Here is a 26401-nt window from a genome sequence, read left to right as displayed (position 1 = left end):
CCAACCTCCTTGCATATGACAAGCCTTCATAGACACCCCACAACTCTGCCACGAAAGCACTGCAATTTCCAACTCCTTTTGCAAAACCACCAAGCCATTCACCTTGACTACCCCGAATTATGCCTCCACACCCAGCTATGTTATTATGCTTCCTTGCCCCGTCCGTGTTAAGTTTCACACGGTCCCCTGTCGGTGGAATCCAACCAATTTGTATACTCACAACTTCTCGACATCTCAACACCTCGGTTGCTTTCTTTGCTTGCATGTAGTCCTCTACTTTGTTTGACACATATTGAACCGCATACATAGGCCTCACAAGGTCATCATCATGCAATTCTTTATTTCTCCATATCCACAAATTATGGCACGCCGTGGCCCAAAAATCACACCACGCGCTACCATTCTGTTGCTTCCTACACTTGTTCAGGTTCGTTCTAATCCATTGCTGGTGTTCTTCCATAAAGAAGGTGCCTCTCTCTTCTATAGGCACAACCTGCAGCCAAAATGGAACAATCAAAGCACAATCTCGCATAGCATGTAAACTTGTTTCTGCGACATTCCCGCAATAACGGCACATAGCATGACCAAGTCCCATTCTACTTTTGAGATGATTTGTGAGAAGCCTATTATGTACTAACAACCATATAAAGCATCTCACTCTTTCTGTTACGCATAATTTCCACACCTTACTCCACACGGGATCCAATTCCTGCCGATTAAAATCACACAGCATGTCATACATAACCGACACAGAAAAATCACTACTTTTTCCACTTATTCCTGCACGTTCATCATGGCCATTTGCAGCACAAGGAGGAGGAATTGCTGCAATTTTATTTTGAACATCGGTTGGCAACCAGTCGACTAGAATGTTCCAATTCCACTGACCATTCTCTTTTATTAAATCGCAAACTCGAGCGCCCTGTAGCTGGATTGGGACACACAGTTTTGCATTACAGTATACCCAGGTTCAATCCATGATTGATTCCAAGCATCAATGTAACTCCCATCTCCAATAGTCCAGAAAGAATTAATATCCAAGTGGGACTTTAAGCTTATTATAGCTTTCCACATACTTGAATCAGTGACCTTTGCATTGGCAATATTAGCAAAATCAGTAACTTTATATTTCCCTTTCAAAACCTCACACCAAAAATCATTATTTCCACTTGTGAAGTTCCAACAAAGTTTCAATAAACAAGCTTGGTTCATCACATCTAGTTTTCTCAGTCCTAAGCCACCCATTTGCTTAGGTGTTGTAACCATACTCCACCTGACTGCATGAAACTTTCGGTCATTTTATTACTTTGATTGTCTCATCCATCGATGGTTTTATTTTTGGTTCATTTTATATTTTATCCTACAATGCCTCAAAAGGAAATTTCCTACAAGAGGTCACTTTTCATTTTGCATTTTATATTTCCATTTAAAAATACTTTATTTTACCGCTTTTTCTAATCTATTCATTCATAATTTTAGGGTACCCGGCCACCAACCAATTAGAACAAATCATATATGCAAATTCACATGCATTAACGTTCGTTTAGCTTCCAAATGAAAGATGATCTTTTTTCGCTTGCTTTTTAGCTTGTTACTAATGGGGACACTTGATATTACGAGAGGGAATCACAACTTTTTATTTTATAGAAAATAATACAAAATTCGTCTATTTTATCGGATGGGTAAAACCCTATTTACCCAAATAAAAAATATGTTAAGCCCCTAAGTAAAAAATAGGCCTCAGGGCCTAAAATGAGCCCCTAAGTTTCCAAATTGAAATACCGAAGTATTTTAAATTTTGGAATAAGTACCGGAGTTTTCCTATATAAAAAAAAAAATACTGAAATTTTTGTTTGCATTGAACAATATTTTAAAGTGAAAAGTTAACTTTTGACATTTGATAATAGAGTGACACATAAAAAGGTACACCATCCCGATAATTAACAAATTTGTTCACGATTTCTACAACTAAACGAGTCTTTTTCTGTCGGTCATCTGGACTTGAAAACTAAGTACTCCATGTGAAGAGATACTTGCTTGGGCACAAGCCTAATTGTTTTTATATTTAGATACACACTCAAAATGATAATGAAGTAATGTTAAATAATGTGACTAAATTATTTAATATTTAGTGTCCAAATATTTTTAAAGGTCATGCTAAACAGTGCCCCTGGGGCACTAGTTAAGCATACTAAAAAAGGAAACAAATGATAAAGTTAATGATGAGAGAGAATAACTTTTCACTTCATTAAAACATTGAATGCGCAATTTACGAGATAAAACTTCTATATTTGTATCCTTAACTAGTGTCCCGGAGGCACTGTTTAGCATTTTCCTATTTTTAAAATGGTTTGTGTGTATGTTAAAATTCCTTCGTAATGGGAAATGATTGCCAAATTTAAAAGACATTGTAAATCCTAAGCAGAATAAATTTAAAAGCCACAAGTGAAAACATACTATAGCTCCTCTTGGTTTAAGAGAAATATATAGGGAATATAAAAAAACACAATTACCTGTGAAGGATACCAATGAAATGATGAATCATTCATTGGTAATTGTGTTTTTCTATATTTCCATCATTCATTGGTAATCATGTTTTTCTCTATTTCCTATTTCTTTCTTTCAAACCAAAGACACCATAACTAATTATTAGAGGTGCATACAATAATCTGACCTTAGTAGGCAATCTGTACACGCAGGGCAGAAATCTTGAGTGCATGATAATTTCATACAATCAATCAATCAATCAATCAAAGTGATATCACTATCATCCTTCAGGGATCAATGAGCTCTTAAATAGCCATTGGAAACTCACACAAAAGTGAATGAGTCGAATTTCAAACCCCGGTCATGACATCCGATTTTTGGCATTTTTAACATAGTATAATAGATATCTCAAAACATAATAATAGTATAATAGATAAAATAACGATTAATATTTTTTTTATATAAAAAATTACAAGTAAATAAGAAAAAAAATTACATTTGCAGATTTGTTGCTAATAAGTGCTAATAATAATTTTGTCAAGAAAAAAAGTGCTAATAATAATGAAATTTAAATATAATGTAATTGTAGAATAAAGACATACAATTCTATAATGTAATTGTAGAATTAAATATAATGTAATTGTAGAATAAAGACATATGAAGAGCTCCATACTAAGCTGTCTCGGTTCCCCAGCTCGATCAGGTTTTGGTGGAATCATTAGAAATACTTTTGGTCATTATTTGGCAGGGTTTTCTGGTTACATTCAAGGGTCTTCTGATATCTTGTATGAGGGCCTCTTGTTGGCCATAAACATGGGCATTGACGAACTTGTCTGCTATTCAGATTCTTTACACCGTATTAACCTCATAAAAGGTCCCCAAGTTAAGTTTCATATGCATGCAGTTTTGATCCATGACATAAAGGATTTGTTTTCCCAAAGTAATGTTTCCCTCTGTCACACTCTTAGAGAAGGTAATCAATACGCAGACTTCTTCGCAAAATTAGGAGCCTCCTCGAATGCTGATTTCACTAACCATGACTGTCCTCCAGAAGGCGTTCAAGATCTGCTCAAGAACGATGCTTTAGAAATTTTATTCCTAAAAGACTAGTCTTTCTTTTTTGTCTTTTTTTTTTCTTTTCCCTTGTACTCTTTAGCTTTCTTACCAAAAAAAACTAACGGGAACACTGAGAGCGAGATCCTAGAATATCTAAATTCTATTGCTCTTTTACGGTAAAGTTTGTTTGGCTTTCGAGTAGAAGATGATGTTTTTTGCATTTTCTTCAACTGCTTTGTAACTTGTTACTATACTTACTAACATTGAGTGAGATCCTAAAATGTTAAATTATCTTGCTCTTCTACAACTTTTACTCCATTTTGGGGTCACATAATTTGCTTTTGTGAAGAGATTCTTAGGCTTTAATTTGTATTAGGTGTTGGGGGCAAGATAATAGTGAGGACAACTCCTCCGGCTTTGATCATAAGTAAATATTTTTTTATATTAATTGAATAGTTAATGTATTTAATTTATATTAAAAAAAATTCAAAAAAATAAATTAATCTCTAACCACCGTTACAAAGCTTAAGAGTCTCTTCACAAAAGCAAATTACCCGATACAAAAATAAAGATAATACCGCTAATAAAATAATATATATTTTCATAACGTTCGACACATCTCAAATAAATTTGTCTTTGACAAATGAACCTATAAAAAACACCCAACAAAAAATAGAGTGATGCTTGGTGTTTATTCATTTTTGAAAGAAACAAACCAACTAAGAATTAAAACAGTACACTACAACAGAATATTCTGACTTTGGATTACATGTAGAGAAGCAAGGAACAAGGATTGATTATACAAAAAAACTAAACACTAAACTACCAACTCAAGTAAAATTGTAAATTAATTCAGTTGAGTAAATTCTTAATTTAAATCATATTCAAAATTTGTGAAAATGAGATTAACCATAATTTAAAATGAGAATTGAATTAATCATTTAATCAGCTGAATCAACTACTCCTTGCATTGAAAAACTTTATTAAACGTAATTAATTAACCAAATACCGTAATTGTATGAAAAACTTTATTTCCTTGCATTGCTTTCCATTTGAGTGCCAAGTTGAGAAAGTGCCCTTGTGGAGGATCCATCTTCTTCTAATGCACTGGCAGCAGCATCTTTAAGCTCATCAATTCTTTGTTGAATCCCACTTCTTTCTTCACCCAACATTAAATCTCTAACAACCTTAGCAATTTCCTCTCTTTGTGCAATGCCATTCTCATTAAATATCACCTTCAAACCAACTTTAAGTCCCTCTATTATAAAATAGCATTCAATTTTTGTTCGCCAAACAACGGCCAAGTTATCATAGGCACTCCTAACAAAATGCTTTCCAGTATTGAATTCCAACCACAATGAGTTAAAAATCCGCCGATTGAACTGTGACCTAGTATTAGAGTCTGTGGGGCCCAAAAAGAAACAACTAACCCTTGTTCTTTTGTTCTCTCTAAGAATCCATTTGGTAAGTATTGTAAAGGATCATTTTTAGCACTATGATCACCTAAATTTTCAAAATTACTAGGTTCTCTCAAAACCCACAAGAATTTTTTACCACTCAACTCTAACCCTAAAGCTAGTTCATTAATTTGTTCTTGAGATAAACTCCCTCTACTTCCAAAGGAAACATACAAAACCGAATTTGGTATTTGATTCTCCAACCACTTCACACATAATGATTCATTTAATTGATTTGAACCGGTTTGTATGATTGGTCCAACTAGATAAACTAATTGAGTTTTGTTGATAATGTTATGTTGCTTCTCCATTAAAGCTTTCACCGTACTTGCCTCCATTTCCGAGAAGCTATTAATCAATACACCATCAGCAAGAGGAAACCTCTTGGTTTGTCGAAGAATTGTCTCATAAGCGATACTAAACCGATCTTGAAAAAAAGTAGGAGGTAAATCTAGGCCACGAATAGGAATGCAACCCGGGATTTGAATAGGATCGGTGTGATCGATGTATTGACATGAAACTTGTTGATCAAGTATTGGCAAATACAAGTGTAGTGAAGTTGTCATGGAAGAAACCGGGAAGTACAAAAATGATAAGAGGTTGAATTCTTTGGCTATTTCTAAAGCTTGGTTTGCAAAAGGATCAACAACCATTGCTACTAGTGGTGTGGTTGAATTTGAACAAAGTGAACTCAACGAGTCGCGCAAAGATGGCATGGATTTAGTAACCGCGTGTTCGATTTGCAAGGCAACATCTTGTGGTAGGTCTTGTTTGTTTATTGGAGGGAGGAAAGTGCATTTTATAGTTGAAGGAAGAGATTCAAGTAATTTGAGAGTGGCTGGAATTGGTGCATCAATGGTGGGGAAGATGCAAGTGACATGGAAATGGTTATTGACATGAATGAGTCTCTTGCAAAACTCAATCACTGAGGATTCATGGCTAAATAGAGGGATTGAAGTTACTACTATATGACTAGTTGTTTTTGTTTCAGCCATTATTAGATCTAATCGATAATCTAGCTGGTTTATGGTTTATGAAAGTTGCTCACTAAATTATATATATCTCAATTTGAGGCCAACTTTCAGATTTAAGTTTAATTTATTATTTTTGTAGATCTTGGCAAAATCATTATAACTCACATAGATATGTGAAGAAGCAGTGTCAGGATTCAAACTTCGGTCACGACGTCTGACCTAACAATTTCAGTATTTTTTGTTAGTTGAACTATGACTTGTACAAAGTTGTGAAATATTTTAAAATATAATGCTCGACTATTTCACAATACTAGTTAACTCCAAGATAATATTAACTTGGTTTTAGTACATTATTTTATACTATATAGTCGTTTGAGGCAAGTTATATATATATATATATTTTAAGATTCGCTGCAGTAGAAAACAACACAGTTTTCTTTAACTTTGCTTGATAATAGGGGGGACAAAGGTTAAAATATTGTGGCATGGTCCCTGCCAACTTTCTTTGACTTAAATTAAAAATATACTAAGCTATGAATATTATAATTCAAATTCACATGCATGTATAGCCTTATTTAAGATAAACAAACATGGCTTCACTAAAAAAATCAGTATCAATAGATCAGGCACAAAAAAAAAATGAATAGTAGGAATGTGTTTTCTACAAGAAAACTCTTGGCAAACTTCTGATAATGAGAAGAAAATAAAAGAAAAACTCAAAGTTGGACAAATATCTAAATAGAGAGATTGAATTACAACATATGACTAATTTTTGTTCCAACCATGGAATTGGTGATCATATAAATTGTATATATCTTGATTCGAGGAAAGTTTATTAATTTATTTTGTTAATTCATTGTGATTAAAAATTTAAAATCTTTGATTCTCAGTAGACAATTCACGTTTAAATGGAAGCATAATGTTAATGGTTACATATATAATTTTTAAAGATCACCGTTTAAACTACGCCTAAAATTGACTTTAATATCTATTAAAACACTTTTTTTTTAAAGGGTCTTTTTTTTATATAAATTAAGGGTATTTAGACATCAATGTAAGGATAGACATCACAACTTTGTTGATATTTGTATTCTTCCCCGTCATCTACCTATAGTTCATATTTTTATTAAAAAACAAAAATAAAATATATACAAAAACTAGAGAGAAATGACAAGAGAGGATGATGCATATCCAAAATTATTCACGCCTAAGCAAAAAATTCACAGAAGCCTTACCTTTTGCTAAATCCCTCAACATATCAATCAATTTAAAAAGACATCTAAAAATATGTAAAATGAAATTTGAATTGTTGTGATGGATTTTGCCGTTTCAAAAAAAAAAATGTTGTGATGGATTGACAATGTAAAACTTTTTACACCAATAATATTACACTCTTTTATATTTTTTATTCAAAAGAGAAATAAACACCAATGTAATTTTTTTTTACATTAACGGGCGTATAAAAATCATACTCCGTTGTATAATCATATCTTCTCATATGACACCAAATGCATGAAGGAAGATGTAATGGCTTTGTCGTCTTGTGAAGCCGAATATAAGCTACATCTATATAGTATGTGTTTGGTTCTACGATAAAAAGAATATGACATTGTGAAATTGTTGATGGATGATAAATCTAATATAGACTTTTTCAAGCATAAAAAGTAAGCAAACACATTGGAGCTATCTTGAAATAGGAAATATATTGATGTATATTTCAAGTAATTAGTAGTTGAGTTAGTTAACATTATATTTCAAGTAATTGGTTATGTCAGTTGGGTATATTTAGAGCAGTAAATATAAACACCGATTCTCATCATTTTATTTTATTTTTGGTTTGTATACAAAATAACAATTACCACTACAAACTTATATAGTTATGAGGTGGAGTTTGAATTTAGGATGAAAATGTTAAGTTTAACAATATTAATATTTATCAATCAAGTTATCTAAGCACAAGTACTCGTCATTTTTTCTCATAATATTTTTTTCCTTTGCAAATTAGGGTGTGTTGTAATCAATCTATCATAACCTATATCACAAATGACATTTTTTTAATTAAAAAAAAAAATGCAAACCACCATTTTAGTCCTCGAATGTGTAATTAATTGTCACATTAGTCTCTTAATGTATCAAATTTATAAACAAATTTCCTCATGTTCTTTTTTTTACTCATTTTTGTCCTTGAATTTATTTTTATGTAGTAAATTTAATTCTCAAAATGCATTTTTTTTATGATCAATTTAGTCAATATTTTAGAGTCAAATAAAATATGGAAAATGTATTTATAGTTTCAATATATTTTGTGTGACATCGAATACTACTTTACTTTTATCTAAAAAAGAAGATATGATGATTCACGCTGAATTTGATAGATAATCACATTTCGATTCCTGCAACTATGATTGAAAAGGGTTAGATCACTTAATGCCAGAACTGATCCGAATCAAAGAAAAAATGGTAGTATGATGAGAGGCGCGTGGCAAGCTGGAGCTGGTTTAACACAAAAACTGGGAGCCATTCCTACATCAGAGGCAAACAACAACTAACTGCAAAACTATTCTTTCTTTCTTTTCTTCCCCCACAAACAAATCGATTACTATCATCGCGCTCTTTCTCTTTCTCTTTCTCTCTCACACGTTTCACTCGCTCTCTCTTACACCACTGACTGTGAGTATTCTTCCATCCAACCCTAATTCTCTCTAATTTTATTACTATTCATTCATCGCTCTTTGATTCTTGATTCTTCTGTTTCTGATTTATGATTTATGATTTCTGATTCATCATTATCATTATTCTCATTTCCAATTACTTTTTACTCTGTTTTGATCTTCATTGTTTCACATCACTAGATCACATTCATTTCATGTTTTCATTCATTTGATTTCGTTGCATCTGTTACCGTTTCGATCTGTTTTGTTTTCTGTTTTAGTTTCGATTGCATTGCATTGCATAATTTTTCTCCGATTCAAATTTTTTAGTTTATTTTATTTATTTAGAATATATATCATGTTTCATGAATCCGGTGCAAATAAATATGATTAGATTTGACTTTTCTTAAAAAATGAGTTATAGTGTGTTTGAAATATGGTTAGGTTGAACTAACTCACATTTGAAGTCTATGTAATGGATTGTTAAACACGCACTTATATGAAATTGAAATTGAAGTGTGTGTTTCCTTCATAGATTTGATGTGATTGATGATGCATACTGTTTTTGTGATTCAGTGTTGATTTTGTGTGTAATGTGATTGCAGTTTCAGATGGGGATATATCTGAGTACGCCGAAAACCGAGAAGGCATCTGAAGATGGTGAGAATGACATGCTCCGATTCGGTTTGTCATCCATGCAGGGCTGGCGTGCTACTATGGAAGATGCTGTAACTATTCTTTTTCTTTTGGTTCATATTTGTTTTGTGTATTGCTTTCAATAAGTGAGTCGCTGTGTTTATTGAGGTGTGTATGTCGTGTGATGTCTGTTAATCACACTTGTGAGGAAACTACCAGTGTTGTTAAAATAGTGATGCTATGATGCAGGAGAATTTGAACAAAAAAAAAATCCACAATTCGCCACATTTAGTTTAAAATGTTGTCAAATAGTGGTGCTATAGGCCTATGGAACTATTGCGAGCATAATTTGAACAAATCACTATTTTCCGTGATCCACAATTGACAACACTAGAAAATCCTAAACTAGGTATTTATGATTTGCACAAATGACTAAGAATGTTGTAAATGGAGCTGTATCTTTTATCTTCTGTTTAAATAAACTTATAGATTACTGCTTTCATCATTAATATACTACAATGATGTGTGTAAAATAAAAGCATCATTATGTGCGCATTAATAATAATCTATTGTTGTGAATTCACTAATGTAAATAGTAAAATTTCAATTTATTAGAGGGTGAATTGTGCTATTGTTGTGATGAAAAATTCCTTCCTTTTAGAAATGATGATTGCATGTATATGATGTAGATGCTTCTTGTTTGGTCTACCTTGATTCTCTTGTACTTAAGTAGCTCATTATTATATCAAAATCTATTCGATATGATTTTTAATTGTTCTATATGACTTCCCAGCATGCAGCTCATCCGTATTTGGACGAGTCTACGTCTTACTTTGGTGTTTATGATGGCCACGGAGGTTGGTATCTTGTCTTTATGTTTTCATAATATTGTTTTTTTCCATCCACTCATTTTCAAAATACAGCAAAGGAATTAGTTTTTCTTTTCTGTCATTTAAATTTATTATTTTTTACTTGAATCTTATCATTGGAGCTGTAACTTTTCATAAGCAAAATTATTTCATTACTCAGAAAGCATGGTGGTTTAAATGTTGCCTTTAGCCTGTTGCTTTGATTTTGAAGTTTCCTTTGCAACCCACCTTGACATTGGTGGCTTTTACTACTTAACATGCTGCCAGAAATATCTGTTTTGTGTTACTGATCAGCTTTTCATTTTCCTTTATATGACGGGAGTATAAGCATTCTACGAATTACAATTATTTCAAACTTGTCATGGATGTAAAATACTGCTTCAGATTCCATCTTTTCCTTTTAACCATAATTTCCTTGTAATATATCATTGGTTGCATTAATTCACCAGGAGTCCAATATATTTTTATCATCGACATAAAAAAACTCCCATAGGTCTGACATTTTCAGTACAGTATGTACTAGTTTGGATAAACTTCTCAACAAGCACTTTAAGAGAAGAAAATAAAATGAATCAAGAAATTAAATAATCAAACTCCTCTCATGAGTCGAAATCAACTTTTTAAAAAGGTCTCATCCAACTGCTTCATAAGCACCTAATAAACTTATAAGAGATTTTCTGTACGTTAGGAATCAAATACATAATATCTTAATTAAACTGCTCTCATAAGTTATAAACTAATCTGAACTAAACTGGGCCTATATTTTGTTAGATTTATTTGGAGTCTCATAGATAGAAATGCCTTTCCAATCCTCGTCACATTTAAAATGCTTTTTATCCCATAAATTTTTTGTTTGCAATGTCTGTATTTTGGTTCCAGAGGCCATGTCAAAGGAAAATCGGGAAAATTATTTTCATTTTTGGTTACTTTGGCTGTATTTTGCATTTATACTATTAGTCCATTCAAGGCTTAGTATTGATTATACTTCACTTGAGGACTTTGAATATGAAATGTCTATGAATTTTATTTCATTTCAAAGTCTAGTGATGGGTCTGAGTGGCTGACATATATACCATATTTAACATCTAGTTCTATAATCCTCAACATGGCTTCACTGATTTGCAGGTAAAGCTGTTTCAAAATTCTGTGCAAAGTTTCTACATCAGCAGGTGCTTAGGCATGAAGCTTATGTAGCTGGAGATATAGCCACGTCTTTACAGAAATCTTTCCTCAGGTAATTTTATTTCTTCTCTTGTCTTTTTGAATTTTCATTAGTCTGACTGGATGCCAGTAAAAGCCAAGGTCAATATTGCACCAAATGTTTTACCATAACTGTCTACTTTATGTGTCCCAGTAGCATCCTTGTCCCATAGATACAAATTACTAGGAAACAAAGAAGTCATGTGCAGTAACAAATAGTTTAGAAACACTTCTCCTTTTCCTCTCTGTATCCCCGTATCTTTTGAGGTAGAACTTATCCTTTTATGTCTTCATTTTGGGATATCCTATTTTTACTCAAATATTACATATTGAAATAATAATAAATAAAAAAAAAATTAGTTAAGGGGTTTAAGATGACACATTGATGCATTTGAAGTGTTTTAGACTTGTTAAAAAAATTTGTAGTGTTACCACCTGAACTGAGTCTTTTACTGGAATATAGTTTTTTTTTCACTATATTTTTTTACCTTCATGGTTTACACAATTTGTACAGTCAGAGCTTTAAAGATCTGACCAATAGTTGAGATTAATATATCGAGTTTCGAGATTCTGAATTATTCCTTTTTATGTATATATATTCCTTCATATTGTGGCAGAATGGATGACATGATGCGCGGACAAAGAGGATGGAGAGAATTAGCAGTCTTGGGAGATAAAATAGAAAAGTTGTCTGGTATGCTAGAGGGGTTTATATGGTCTCCCAGGAGTAGTGAAGCCAATGAACGTGCTGATGAGTGGGCTTTTGAGGAGGTAACAACTAAGGAACACAGTTTGTTCTTGCATCACCGCTGCTTTTTTTCTAACTTATTTACATTGTTCTAGATGCATGTTGGAAAGGTTTCAATGAATGGAATTTAAGCTTATGGTCACCATACTTGTTATCTATTTGTGTTGATGAGTTCTATATATAATTTCCTTTGCTAGAATAGCTTACAATCTAAACAAAAATTTTCAGTAGCTACTATCTAGAACCTTTTGTTGTTACTTTGCTAGTGTCCATTGGACTTTCAAAGGTTGTCAAACTTGAGACTCAATGTAAACTTGTTAGAGTTTATATTAATAAAAAATGTGTTTCAGAGATAATGAAAAAGGCGGGTAGGAACAAATGGTTGATGATGAAATAAATTAGGAAGTATGACCTAGTTTGTACAAGTCTACTCAAGTCTACCTGAATTTATGCAGGAACAACTTTTCAAGCAAATTAACTAAATTTCCTTACCTAGAATTGTAAACAAATATAATTCTACCAAGTTAACTCATAAGTTTGACCATCATGGCTATCCTCTTGTGGCATGCTGAGTTATTGATTACAGATTCCACCCCACCATTGTAAATAATAATATTAATACTGTGCTGTGTGGTATGCCATTTCTTTTGGTGTTTCTAATGGCACTAAGTTTCCAGTTTTAGTGTATTGAACTTGATATTGGTTTGCCTCATCAATAACACCAATAATTTGCATGCTTTAAATGGCTACTTTTGTGATTCTATCTGTTTTCTTCCTGTCAAATTATGATTTGTGATTTCTGTCAACGATAATAAACTTCTGAGCATTTAATACGTATACTCAATCATGTTTTTGTTATATTTAGCTGTTCAAATTGTAAGGTTAAGATCTCATCCATGTTTCTTGTGTATATCAATCATCATATATTATTGTCTACATGTTTATCATGATTATCATGATAGACTCATGCATGAATAAATGTAAACCTTAAAAGTCAACTCTTGGAAGATGTTATGATTTACGCAGTATGTGACAATTTGACATATATAGTCCTTTATGGTTAAGTTGGTTACAACTTTGAATTCCCTACTGAATAAGGTTTTATTTTGAACTGAGAAAGTGATATACTGTGAATCAGGGACCCCATTCTGATTTCAGTGGGCCAAACTCTGGAAGCACAGCATGTGTGGCTGTCATCCGAGGAAAAAAACTTGTTGTTGCAAATGCTGGTGATTCTAGATGTGTGTTATCAAGGAAAGGCCAGGTACTTCCACATCCTCTTTCAGTTTTGTGATCTTCTCCAATTTTAGCAAATATTGACCTATATATGATAGGCATGGTGTAGCTGGTAATGAGGGGCGCAGCGCAGTTACATGACTCTTTTTTTTTACACAAGTTACATGATGTTAAAAAGTGCTGTTTCATACTAAAGTTTGTGAATTCTGATATATATACACACGCGCGCGCGTGCGCATATGCTTGATGCCATATACACTTATGTTGTCAATAGCGCCGGGTGGCCGCACCCATACATAGCAGTGTGGCACAGAAGTGAGCCGCAGAGCTTTTAGCGCAGATCGAGGTGCACCAAACACGCACCGTATTAGAAGATGATAAAGTTGAAGAAAGGAATTTTCCCTGTTTATGGCCGATTTAAGATTTCCACGACAAATATATTTGTTTTCCAGCTATATCTGCTTGTTGTGTGCAGCAGCAGCGCTCCAGTTTGAAAGAGAAGACTACTAACGACTATATGGGCCCTTGTCATAAACAAATATTTGATTCAAAAAAATAACAAACTAACATAACTAACTAAAATAATATTATTTTATAATAATAGACCAATAATTGAATAGTAATATAAACTAATGGCAAAATAATTACTTGTATATATTTAGTATAATCATTTTAAATTATATAGTATAAATTGTTTAGATATATAATACTACAGCTGCCATCCTGCTACACGCAATACCAGTTCCAGGGTTAGCCCCTATGCTATCTGGGATTGACATCTATGGTTGATTGTATTGATATTGCAAAATAATTTTGAAATCTACATTCATCCTTCCGAAGTCTAGGCTTTCCTTGCTGCTGTCATCGGATTCAGTATTTCTGACTTGTTTTCTCCTAAATCATGAATTTCTTATTTTAGTTTCTGTGAGTTGATGCCTTGTCTGCATGTTAGAGCTATACTTGAGCAAAATTTGTTCGCACTCCTATTTAACGAAGTTATATTTGCAGGCACACAATTTGTCTAAAGATCACAAGCCTGACCTTGAGGTTGAGAAAGACAGAATTTTGAAAGCTGGTGGTTTCATCCAAGTTGGACGAGTCAATGGAAGTTTGAATTTGGCTAGAGCAATTGGTAAAAAAAAACTTCTAGCTATATAATTCTTAAAAGCAAAAGAAAATGCCTGAGTTTGGTGTTCTCCTGAAATATACAAGTGTTTGTGATATAGTTGTTTTTGTATCACAGGAGATATGGAATTTAAGCAGAACAAGTATTTGCCTGCTGAAAAGCAGGTTGTGACTGCTGATCCGGACGTAACGTCAGTAAGTATTACCGTGTATTATGCACTACAAAAATAAGAATTATGGCCTTTTTTGCCTATGTTTTATTTATGTTATATTGATAGATATGTATTTCTTTGGAAAAATTATAACTTAAATTTTTTTTCCTATTTGGGCATCGTTTAAAGTGCTGATGCTCCGTCATAGTGTTGTTCTCTATTTTCTTCTCTCCAATTTGAATGTATATACCTATTTATATCTGATAGGTCGAGCTTTGCGACGATGATGAGTTTCTTGTGATAGCTTGTGATGGAATATGGTAGGTTACTCAGATTTCCTCTGAAAACTCTATTGTTATTACCAGATGCATATTGATAGCAAATATTCCTTTTTTTATTCTGAATTCTCACTTCAACTAATTTACTATCATATATAACCTCCTATGTGTCTAGGGATTGCATGTCCAGCCAACAGCTTGTGGACTTTATACATGGCCAGTTAAAGACGGTAAGTTTTATATTGTTACCTTGGTTTATTTTACAGAGAAATAACTTGAGTATTAGCATTCACATGGCTGTAATTGCAAAATCTGGTTTTTACATTAATATAAAATCATGACTATGCAGGAGAATAAACTTTCTGCGGTTTGTGAGAAAGTATTTGATAGGTGCTTGGCACCAACAGCTGGTGGTGAGGGATGTGATAACATGACCATGATCTTGATTCAGTTCAAAAATATTCCGACCTCAGATGCTTCTGACATAGACCAGCCTGAGTCATCTGCTCAACTGACTCCAAATCCTCCGGCTCCAGATACATCTGCTCAACCGTCTGAAGCCGGGCAGAAAGTAGAATCGAAGTGAGAGAATTTCAGACTCGAGCAAATGGCCATCAATTTCTTACTGCATATTGAAGCACTGGTGAGGGGAGGTTCATGGGTGTACTACTTTATATCCAGATTTAAGATTCATGGCATTAATTCTCGATAGAGGATTGTAAATTTGTGAGAAACTGCTAGTTCCTGGGGTTATTGGCTTTGTACATAAATGTGGATGACCAGAATATAAGGGGGGGAAAAGCGTTCAGCAAACCTACTGGTGTAGACACAGTTACATGGATGGTTAAAATTACCTTTTTTGGAATCATACCACTGACAAAAAACATGATTGTTAACTGGAAGAACTCTAAGAACGTGTCTGAATTCTCAAGTCATATACATTAATCACGATTTGTAGAAGTTTCTTAAGGATTTAGCAGATTGTATCAAAATTACAGGTGATTTATTTTTTCTTCACATGATGTTACTTGCTCGCTAATTTATTGCTTGGTTCTAGAAGGTGATAACTAAAAAACCTGATAAAATCTGAAATATGACGACAGTCTTCAACCAGTAAACTATTTTTTTTTTTTTATGTAAAATTATCTTCATTATCTCTTCCTCTACATTGTTGACTCGTCAACTTCCATGATCTTTTAAACTTGCTGAGAAAATGTTTGTTTGTTCTCATTTGCGATTTGGAACTTAGTCTAATGCAGACATTTGTGTTGAGTTGTTTATAGTGTCTTCTGCATTCCACCGTGCTTTCTTCAATTTGTTGCTTTGATATAATGTGGATTTAAACACACGCTTTACATACTCAACAACCAAAGATCCAATTTATCACAGCACCTTTTTATTTTTGGTACAAAACCCATGATTTTAAAAGTGCACATTTAGGATATAAATACATATATGTCATACTTTATGTCACTGCTTTTTTAAATGTGTGTGCATTTATTTATATCTGTTTTTTTTTACGGTGCATTTATTTATATCTTAAAAAATTTGTAATGGATATTTTCATTTTTTTTTAGAAATGAAGAGATCTCTATTGGTCACCCTCCTTATCCATGCTACCTAGGAATCGTTTACACAAACCTCTATTGGTCACCCTCCTTATCCATGCTACCTAGGAATCGTATACACAAACCTATCGCAAGCTATCCATGTTGGTCGCGTTTTTTACTCCTTATTTCTTAAGTTAAATTTGACAAGTTGATCAATGAATTTTAAGTGATTTTTTTTTTTTTGGTAATTTCTCCCCCTAGCAAAAGAAGAGATGTCATTGAAGTTTGAAGCGGCTAATCCTACGCATACTATTTGTACTTCTGCTTCTACAAATTGCATAGTATCAAACATCGTCATTCCAAATATTACCTCTCCGCCCGGGGAATTTATAAACAGATACAAATCTATGGTCTTGTCTTGTAAATTAAGAAATATCATTAGATCGTTCAATTAATTTGATATCTCACTGTTTACTTCGTCACCTAAAAATAAAAGTTTTTCTTTCATAAGGGTGATGGTATATATGAATCCAAGATAAGTGTTGGTGTAAATGCTCTTTGAAAAGTAATATAGGACTTGTGAAGAATGAGAGGAAAAAGAAAATTGAGAGGGTAGGAATGATAAGGAAATCAAAATTTCTTTATTTTATTACAAGTAAATGATTACACACATGACTAATGTATTTATACAATTTTACAAAACTAACCGGGTATCATAACTAACTCCTAGTAACTTCTATTAGGGCAACCAGTTTTTAACAACCTACTACTTTTTTTTTTGGTAGAACAACTGACTACTTAACTATTTAGTAAACTAATTGAAAATACAACCACTAATAAGAAGATATTTAACCATAAGAACTAATTTGACTAAAAACCATTAGAGGTAAGTCATATATCGACTATTGTGTAATAGAAGGTGAAAGTAATTTAAAATGAGTCATACGAACAAATATTTGAGGACAAATGTTAAAAAACTAAAAGAAAGAAATTGAAACTAAAATATTATACGACTTCTAAGACATTAATTTTTTTAAGCAAAAAAAAATAATATGTTGAAGTTAGTATTTTTAAAAAGCTTAATGGATATGATATGTTCGTGTAAATCAAATTTATACTGAAATTTAATCTAATAAAAAAAAGCATTCCACGTCATATCATATAGTATAATAAGATGATTTGGCACAATTATAATTGCTATTGGGTAATAGTATATAATTATTTTACATTGTTAATTAGTGGATATTATATTTTCTAAAATAATTTTAAACAATTAATTATACAACTCTAAGGAATTAACACTATATCTTTTGGATTTTTTTTTTTTTATAATTATCTTTTGGAGTTAATTAAACTTTTGGAATTAACTCTAAGGAATTACTATATTTTTTTTGTCAAAACAAATCTTTTGGACTTAACAGGTCTCCTCACTAGTTTTTTTTTAAAAAAAAAAAATCACTAAAATTATATAATTCTGTAATAAAAAAATAAAAATAAAAACCAGATAAGAACAGTCTGAACTCTGAATAGCCACAAAATAAAATTGTAGCCCCATAAAATTAGCAATGTGGGCCATCTGATATTTTTGTTACGGGTTACGTTAACTTGTGCCCTAAGGGCACATGTTAATCTACCTAAAAATAGAAATATAGTATTAATGATATAAAAAATTTAATATTTAGAAAATTGAATACACCACAAGTTCAATAAATTTTTTCTATATTTATCTTCTTAAAATGTGTTCTTAAGGGCACAAGTTAACATTCTCCTTTTGTTACTACCGGTAGTATATATGTACAACAAAATTTTCGATTTATTGACGTTATATTAGGGTTGCATGATGACCACGTGTCGATGCATGAGGCCATCTTATCCACTTATGTTACGTTCTTATCCGATCCCTACCGTTTACGATTTGTCACGGACTTTATTTTCTTACACGTGTGAGATCTTGATTTGAAATTTTTTAACTTTTTAATTTACTTGCATGGTATCAAAATTCAACACGTAGAAGTTGCCAGCTTCACATTTCAGAAAATGGACTCTTATCTTATCTCATTCATTTGCACATAATTTGGTGAAGTGCTCTTATCTCAATCTCATATATTTACACATAATTTGAAGAGCTCTTATCTCATTTTAGAATTTTAAGTTAATATTATTTAATTTAATTTTTTTAAACTCAGCTTATAAAATAAAAATTACATCTGGTACTAAAAACATGCTAAAGTATCCCGAGTATTAGTTTAGGTGAGATATAAAAGGGATTTTTTTTAAGCATATTAATAAAGAAATTTTATTTTGAATTTTGTATTTTTAATATTATTTTTTGAATAGACCCAAGAAAATTATATTAAAATGTACAATATGTGTTAAAAGGTAATTAATACAAGAAAAACTCGAAAAGAGTTAAAAAGGAACTTACATATATAATAGATCTTAAACACGCTAAAGTATTAACAAATCAATGATTAAGATTAAACACCCATTTTTTTTTTTAACTTCAACCACCATCAAGACAAAACTTTAATCTTACCAATCAAAGTCTCAAGAGAAACCACATTATTCTTGAATAAACAGTCATTATGCGCTTTCTAGATGGACCAACAACACGCAATCCAAACAAGATCAGAAACCAAGTCAACGCTCTTCCCAAACAAGTAAGAGCCACCAAATTGAGTTGCATGAGAAACAACTCCAATGGGGAGGACCAAAGAAATTCCAAACCAACGAACAACCTTGTACCAAATAGCACCAAAAGAATCACATTCAAAAAACAAGTGATTACCAGTTTAAATTTTACCGCAACCACCTGTACACAAAAGTGCATGCTCATTTAGAACCTAATGCCTCAATAAATTATCTTTTATCGGCAAACAATTATTGAACAACCGCCACGCAAAAAGAGAAACTTTAATAGGAATCAATTTGTTCCAAATCACCTCCTTGCAAGCCGTCGATTCTATAGGATCCTGATGAGTTAGCCAATAATAGACCACACTAACTATATAACCGTTAAAGGTTCAGATTTCAACGCCAGTTATCAGCCACATTAACCTGTAAAACAACATCCACCAACAAAAGGCAACACTCCACCACCAAAGCCTCCTCCCAACCTGTAAACCATGCATCTCCCAGCAAGCTAACTTTTCCCTTCCCTAACTCTAACCAAATCCTCCCACCACACCGAAGGCTTACGACACCCTCCTAAAATAAAAATATAAAAAGTGATATTTTTAGCATTAACTTTATTCTTAATTTATATTTTAAGTATGCTTAACAGATGCTCCGAAACACTATTTAGCATGATCTATAAAAAATTACTCTGCTTATATAAATATATCTGTAGATATTTTACATTCAATATAGAATTCTTTAATATCATATTTACAAATTGTTTCATGATAAGAAAAAATAGTTACAAAAAGTTTAACAGAAATAGTAGGCGCCTTTGTGAAAAATAAAATAGTAAGAGTGTTTTTTTTTCCCGAAAATTTAATTATCCTCGTTTGAGTTAATATTAATTGACATTAAATATAGATAATTTATCGATTAAAATTTGAACTTTAGTTCGTAACATCGTAGAAATCTAACTAATTTTACCAAACTTCGAATTTTTATCGAATACTAATAAGAGTGAAAGTCTTTAAATAATCACTCTTCATTTTTTTATCAAACTTTATTTACGTCACATTTAAACTATAAATTACCGTAATCTTTTTTTCCTAGGAAAGTAAGAACCATAAGTTTTTTAAAAAAAAATAGCCACTCTTTTTTTTTTTGGGTACAATAATACTATAATAGCCACTCTTCTAATCAATAGCTATAAGCACCACAGCTCTCTATACCTCACAATGAAAATGTTTATTTAACATGTGTTAAATAAGTGAATATTTTGATTATTTTCAGATTGAAAATTTGACGCGTTCTGTTTGGCTTTCAAACTTTTTTAAACGACGTGTAACATTCATGTCAACAAAATAAGAAAATGTTTCCGTGTGTATCTATAATACTAATTAATGTGTATTAATTTTAGAATATAAAAGAAACAAATGAGTAGGTGAGTGTTTTTTTATATGAGAAATAATATGATTTTTGTCTCAAAAAAGAATGATTTTTATTTGAAATATATATGTACGTAATTTCTAAAAGTTTGATAGACTTCGTTACTCGATCAATAATATCGTAACAGTTTTTTTTTTTTGTAATAATTTTCACTGTGATGACTTATTCGTCACTTTCTTAGGGGCGAAGTGATGGGTAGGAGGAAATGAATTTGAATTATATTTGTTTTATTTTTTTGTCAAGGAATTATTTTGATTCTTTTAAATTAAATAATTTAAGTTAGTGGCTATAAATTTAATCCACAAATTTCAACTCTTACATATTTAGTATATAATATAATGTTCCAGAACTAAACTTACGAAAACATGAATTATTTTTTTATTCGTGATATATTATTGTTCCTCACCAACCAAATTATATAGCCATTCTATGCTGCCGTCGCTCAATGAATTGTTTATTCATCCGCCCCGGCGACATTGACTCCTTCACCTAATGGTTTTGTTACACCTTCTTTCTTTATTTGGTTAAACAATTAAATAAGAGTTAATATATGATGGTGATATTGCACGGTTGTATAAAAGTTAAATATGAGTATTTTCTTTATAAAAATAAAATGAGTACTTCTTTTTTGAAGAAGATAAAATGAGTACTTTAATCTAACTATGTGCCAATCAATTTTATATTTTTTAAATTTGTATATGCTTCTACTATATACATCGATAGAATTATATAGAAGTGGAATGGTGTAAGAAAATAATAAAATCTTGGTATCAATTAAAAAATCAAAATGAATTCATTTTTAATATGATACGTAGAAATTAAAATAGATTTGTGAAGTATGCAATTCATTGTCGAGAGCTTTAAGCTTTGCAATTTCAGATAGATTTAGAAAGCATGCAGTTCATTGTCGAGAGTTTTAAACTTCCAATACATACATGACCTTGTTTTGGATTTTTTTTTATGTTTTCAAACGCATATGAGTATATGTGAATTGTGAAGAAATATGCGTCTGTGAACATCCTGACTGACCCACTAGAGGAGAGATCTACATTGAAGTCAACCGATGTTCTGGTGTACGGCTATATAGGAGGGAAGCATGCATGTGTCATTTTGACTTGGGTTTCTAGCTACATTTGTGGGATTGACTATTGAAGATTTTACAGTATGACAGACGACCTTCAAAACTGCTTCAAGTAAAGTGATCAAACATGATATAACGTGTTATGACAAGTAACATGTGTTTATACATTTATCTTTTGACACTTTTGGTTTTCTAGTATCATAGATTAAATATTTTGAAAAGAGTTCAAATAGTCATGCATAATAAAGTGATGTCTCTTAGGTCTCAAGATGTGCGGTATTTAAAATAATTGATTTTACCATCCAAAAAAAGTAGCAACTTGCACGTTTACCGTTTATTCTAGTATAATTATCTTATCTAATAAATATTTTTTGCGCTTTATATTAATAGAAATAAAAAAAACTTCTCCAATTTTACTTATAAAAAAAGTTAAATAAAAATCCTCTAAAAAAAAGGATAATATCCACTTTCAATTTCCCGATAAAAAAGGGATAATATCCACTTTTCATTTCCTATTTCCTAAAATAAATCTTGACCTAAATAAATCCAAAAGAACAGTCACAAAATGCAGACAAAGTAAAAGCTAAAAAAAGCCAAATAAGATAAAACCCAATGACGTTGCTTCCTACTAACTCTACATTCCACGTCACCTTTACATCAATGAATGGATAAGAACTAATTTCACACAATTGAATTAACAATTTTTTTTAGCAAATAATTATTCTTTTTTCTATATATATAAATCTCTTTCTTTCATTTCCTCTATTCCAAGCATATTCTTTGATTTGATCCATTCTATTATTATGTTCTTCAACCTTTTCTTAAAAAAATAATAATTCAAAAAAGAAATCTAAACCCATTATTTATAATAGTGTTTGGACAGATTCCCCATCAAAATCATAATCAACTTGCCGTGCCCATTGTTCCAATTCAAAACAATATCTTCGTTCCTTAATAAAACCACATCAAAGTTTTGTTCTTTACAACACAACCTTTTCTGGGTCATTGTGAATTTGTGTTACATGTGTTAAAGTTTGGTTCTTTACAACAAAATCTTATCTGGGTCATTGAGAATTTGTGTTAATATTTCAAAGTTTGGATCTTTATTACCAAAGATTTTCTGGGTCATTTTGAATTTGTGTAAGAAATTTTGGGTTTTTGAGATTTTTGTGATTCTAATTGATTAACAATGGCTGCTGCTACTAGTGTTGGTGTTGTTGGTGGTAATGGATCTTGTGTTTCTTGGATGCAATTTGGAAGAAATGAAAAGAAACAAAATAAGATGAACAAATTTAGGGTTTCTTGCTCTAATTCTGCTTCTGTTATGGATCCTTATAAGACATTGAGAGTTGAACCAGGTGCTTCTGAATCTGATGTTAGGAAAGCTTTTAGAAAGCTTGCTTTGCAGGTTTGATTCTATCTTTTGTTTTTGTCTCTCATCTCATTAGATTGATGAATTTAGATTTGCCATTTTTTATTTTTTATTTTTTATTTTCATTTTTGTTGTTAAAATATTAAATATTTGGGTTTTGTTTATGTTTCAGTACCATCCAGATGTGTGCAGAGGAAGAGATTGTGGTGTGCAGTTTCACCTAATCAATGAGGCTTATGATGTGAGTTTTCATTCAACTCTTGACCAATAATTTATCTAAATTTCCATTATGCATTGAATATAGTAGTATAAACTATATATGGATACATATACTTACCAAAAAAAAAATATGGATACATGGACTTGAATTCCCTGCATTTGAAAAAAATCATGTTTTGATCGTGATTTGAGATCAGTTACTTACTATAGATCTTTACAAAATCATCTCAAAGATCAATAAATGTGTTACATATTTACATGGAATCCAAATCAAGTTTTTGATGTTTATCTGGCTTTAGACCACATTTGACTGCAATTATCTGCAATATTTATCGATCGTTGCGATCGCTTAACATCAAGATTTAAAACTTGGTAACAACTATTGAAGTGTGACATTATTGTTTGAATGAAATGATCATTTCCTAAATACTAGTAATTAACATGAAAGGACCAACAAAAACATGTTTTTTACATCCTTATTGAATCATAGTTTTTAGCATTATTTTGACTCTACCTAATTGTAATGTCATTGTTGCTTATATTGTAACTTCAGGTTGTGATGACAAATTTGAGAGAAGAAGAAACAAATGCACAAGAAACCTGTGAGACCTATACCTATGAAGAACCAGATTATGACTTTTGGGAAGAGTGGTCTGGTTGGGAAGGAGCAGGAGGAATCCGTGATTACTCTAATCCTTATGCAGTGTAAATTATTGATTAGTCTTTGAATTATATATGTAAATTATTATTAGTTAAAATGGGTCTACTTAAGACCTACCACTTGTTCCCCACCCAAAAGTGGTAGGTGCTTTTTGTACATATGGTCCAAGTTTAATGTCAATCTCCTCAACATAATTGAATTTGAGGATACTTGGCTTTGTTATTATTGTTCAACACAAATAAAAGTTTATTCCACAAGCAATGTGTACTTTTCTGTTTTCACAAGTTTATCTTTATCTAATGGAACTTGGTAAAGAAGAGGCCAATATCAAATTATTGCTTGAAATGTTGTAAACAAGATTATAAATAATCTCACTAATTATTAAGTGAATTGCCATCCCTGCAAGTAAAAATAAAAAGAAAATAAGGGCTAAATATTATTTGCCATTTTTAGTCTCTACTAATTATAACAATTAATTAATTTCTTGAGAGGGATTAAAAAACATCCATTATTGTAAAAAAAGTTAACTAAAAGCACCTATTTTATTTTTAAAAAAAATCAGTGACTAAAAATTGATAAAATTTGTATATGGCTTAAAATTAGAATTTTTTTTTCCTGTTCTAATATTTTTGTGATGTCCAATTGTGAATATTGAAATTTTTGTTTGATTGTTTTATTAGCTAAAAATCTTTATTTTAGGTAAATCGGAAAGCATAATAATATTGGTCTCTAGTTTAAAACTTTAAGTATCTTTGATTGTAGAAAGTAAAGGTAAGTGAGGTGAGTTAAAGAAAGGGAAAGAAAAGGAAGAATAAAACGGTGCAAGAAAATAATTGAAAAAATATTATTATTTAATTATTATTGGATAAATAGAAGGGAAAATGATAGAAAATTAATTTTCGTTATAAGTTGTTGCGGCAAAAAATTACTTAGTTGTGTAGAAAATAAGAGGATAAATTTTATATTTTTTACCCAGGACAAAAATTTATTTGAAATATGCTATATACACTATGAAATGTAATTAATATAAAATAAGATATAAAGCATTTTCTTGCTAATATAATAAAGAAAATGGACATTAGACTCAACAAATTAAAAACATGTTAATAAAATAAAAACAAAAAACTACTTTCTACAAACAAAAAAAAAAACAACAAACCACCTCATATTTTCACTTTTTTTTAAAGTTATCATATTATAGACACAAAAATTCCACTGCATTTAACGGTGACTTATCTCCATCAAAAAACATGTAAAACACATAAGGAGGGACTATCCTCTCGATCAAAAGTTTTCATATTGCATGTCAAGAAAGAATCAAACTCTCGACCGCCTGGTTAAGAGTCTCAAGTTTCCTTATCACTTGAATTAATTCATTGTTGTTTATTCTCACTTTGCTATATCCAAATGGGAAGTGAAAAACTAGAGGCTAATATCAGCTCATCGCTTTGTAATGTGATAGCCTAAATTTTATATTATGGCCCCTGATGCTTCACAAACAGTAAAGTGTCTTGCAAATAAAAATTATTTTCCCACTTGTGAAGCTACCCCTTGAGGACATTGATTGATCATCCCCTTTGAAATTTTTGTTATATTCTTTTATAAGCTATTATTGTAAAGTCTAATCATAATAATTGAAGTATACCAAACCTTATCTTCATGTGTTAGGACTTGTGACATTCTCCATCCACAATTTATAACTAACACAGAGAACTAAACAAGCTAAGTATACCACATAGAGAGAACACAAAAGCTGATAGGTCATTTCCAAGTCAACATCTTAATCCTAACATCAGACCAAAGAGGAAAAAAGTTCCACATTCTTTAGTCTTGTTTAGTTATGGATCATTTCTTTAACCTGTGTAAGCTAAAGTTGACAATAAGTTGTCTATGATTAAACTAATCACATGCTGGAGAGCCATTTATGGGAGGGAGAGAATGATGAGGTTGGCAGTAGTCACCATTATCAGTGTATGAAATAAATTCCAAAAGGCCAAACACTTGTGGGGCTTTTCAACAAAAACCATAGAAAGAAAAAACATGAAACAAACTAAAAAGTAAAAATAACAAGATACAAAACAAGAAGCAAAATAGAGGAACCATTAAAACATCGAACACAGAGATTCATAAACACAAATATGAGATCTCAAACCATGAAAGTAGAATTGCCAATCCACAAAAATGTCGGTTTCACCTTAGAAGAAACTGTGGTACTAATGTGGTCACTCAAGAAGCTATGTGCATGCCAATGGAGGTATGGCATGGTGGGGTGGGGAATCTTAGTTCCAAATGCAGTGGCTGACTTTGGTGGAAGGGAGATCACATTTGTTAGTGTTTTGGGTGCTGCCATAAGAGAGCAGCAGGCAGCAGCTCCAAGTAGCAGATCCCCGTCTTAGGGGAGCAAGCATCCACAGTCTGAGGGAAATTTTTTAAGGCAGCACCAAGAAGGAAGGAACCCTAGCAAAGTCTTTCAGATGGCAGGGGCGATGACATACTGATAAATTACACATTGAATCTTATATCAGCTCTAAGATCAACAGTCAATTCCATAAGCATAAGAACATATTTGTTTGGCATGGAATTG

General features: G+C 31.7%; 3 protein-coding genes and 1 pseudogene across 3 annotated transcripts; 3 read left to right on the top strand and 1 right to left on the bottom strand.

Moving 5' to 3' along the window:
* Window positions 1–3144: 3144 nt before the first annotated feature.
* Window positions 3145–3597, top strand: LOC123923076. The gene has a single exon (XM_045975715.1). The coding sequence runs from the start codon at window positions 3145–3147 to the stop codon at window positions 3595–3597; it is 453 nt and encodes a 150-aa protein (XP_045831671.1).
* A 569-nt stretch (window positions 3598–4166) lies between these two features.
* LOC123923218 lies at window positions 4167–6044 on the bottom strand (annotated as a pseudogene).
* Window positions 6045–8286: 2242 nt separating this feature from the next.
* Window positions 8287–15891, top strand: LOC123921457 (probable protein phosphatase 2C 60). The gene is made up of 11 exons (XM_045974017.1): window positions 8287–8644; window positions 9231–9353; window positions 10055–10118; window positions 11256–11364; window positions 11948–12101; window positions 13217–13342; window positions 14323–14446; window positions 14558–14634; window positions 14859–14911; window positions 15045–15099; window positions 15219–15891. The coding sequence occupies exons 2-11, from the start codon at window positions 9237–9239 to the stop codon at window positions 15453–15455; spliced, it is 1116 nt and encodes a 371-aa protein (XP_045829973.1). The 5' UTR covers window positions 8287–8644; window positions 9231–9236; the 3' UTR covers window positions 15456–15891.
* A 6373-nt stretch (window positions 15892–22264) lies between these two features.
* Window positions 22265–24074, top strand: LOC123921269 (chaperone protein dnaJ 8, chloroplastic). The gene is made up of 3 exons (XM_045973743.1): window positions 22265–22973; window positions 23110–23178; window positions 23710–24074. The coding sequence occupies exons 1-3, from the start codon at window positions 22755–22757 to the stop codon at window positions 23863–23865; spliced, it is 444 nt and encodes a 147-aa protein (XP_045829699.1). The 5' UTR covers window positions 22265–22754; the 3' UTR covers window positions 23866–24074.
* Window positions 24075–26401: the final 2327 nt, after the last annotated feature.

The sequence above is a fragment of the Trifolium pratense genome, linkage group LG4 (genome assembly GCF_020283565.1).
Source record: "Trifolium pratense cultivar HEN17-A07 linkage group LG4, ARS_RC_1.1, whole genome shotgun sequence".
Classification (NCBI taxonomy): Eukaryota; Viridiplantae; Streptophyta; class Magnoliopsida; order Fabales; family Fabaceae; genus Trifolium; species Trifolium pratense.
The sequence above is the reverse complement of the archived record's forward strand: the minus strand, read 5'-3'. Positions and strand labels throughout refer to the sequence as shown.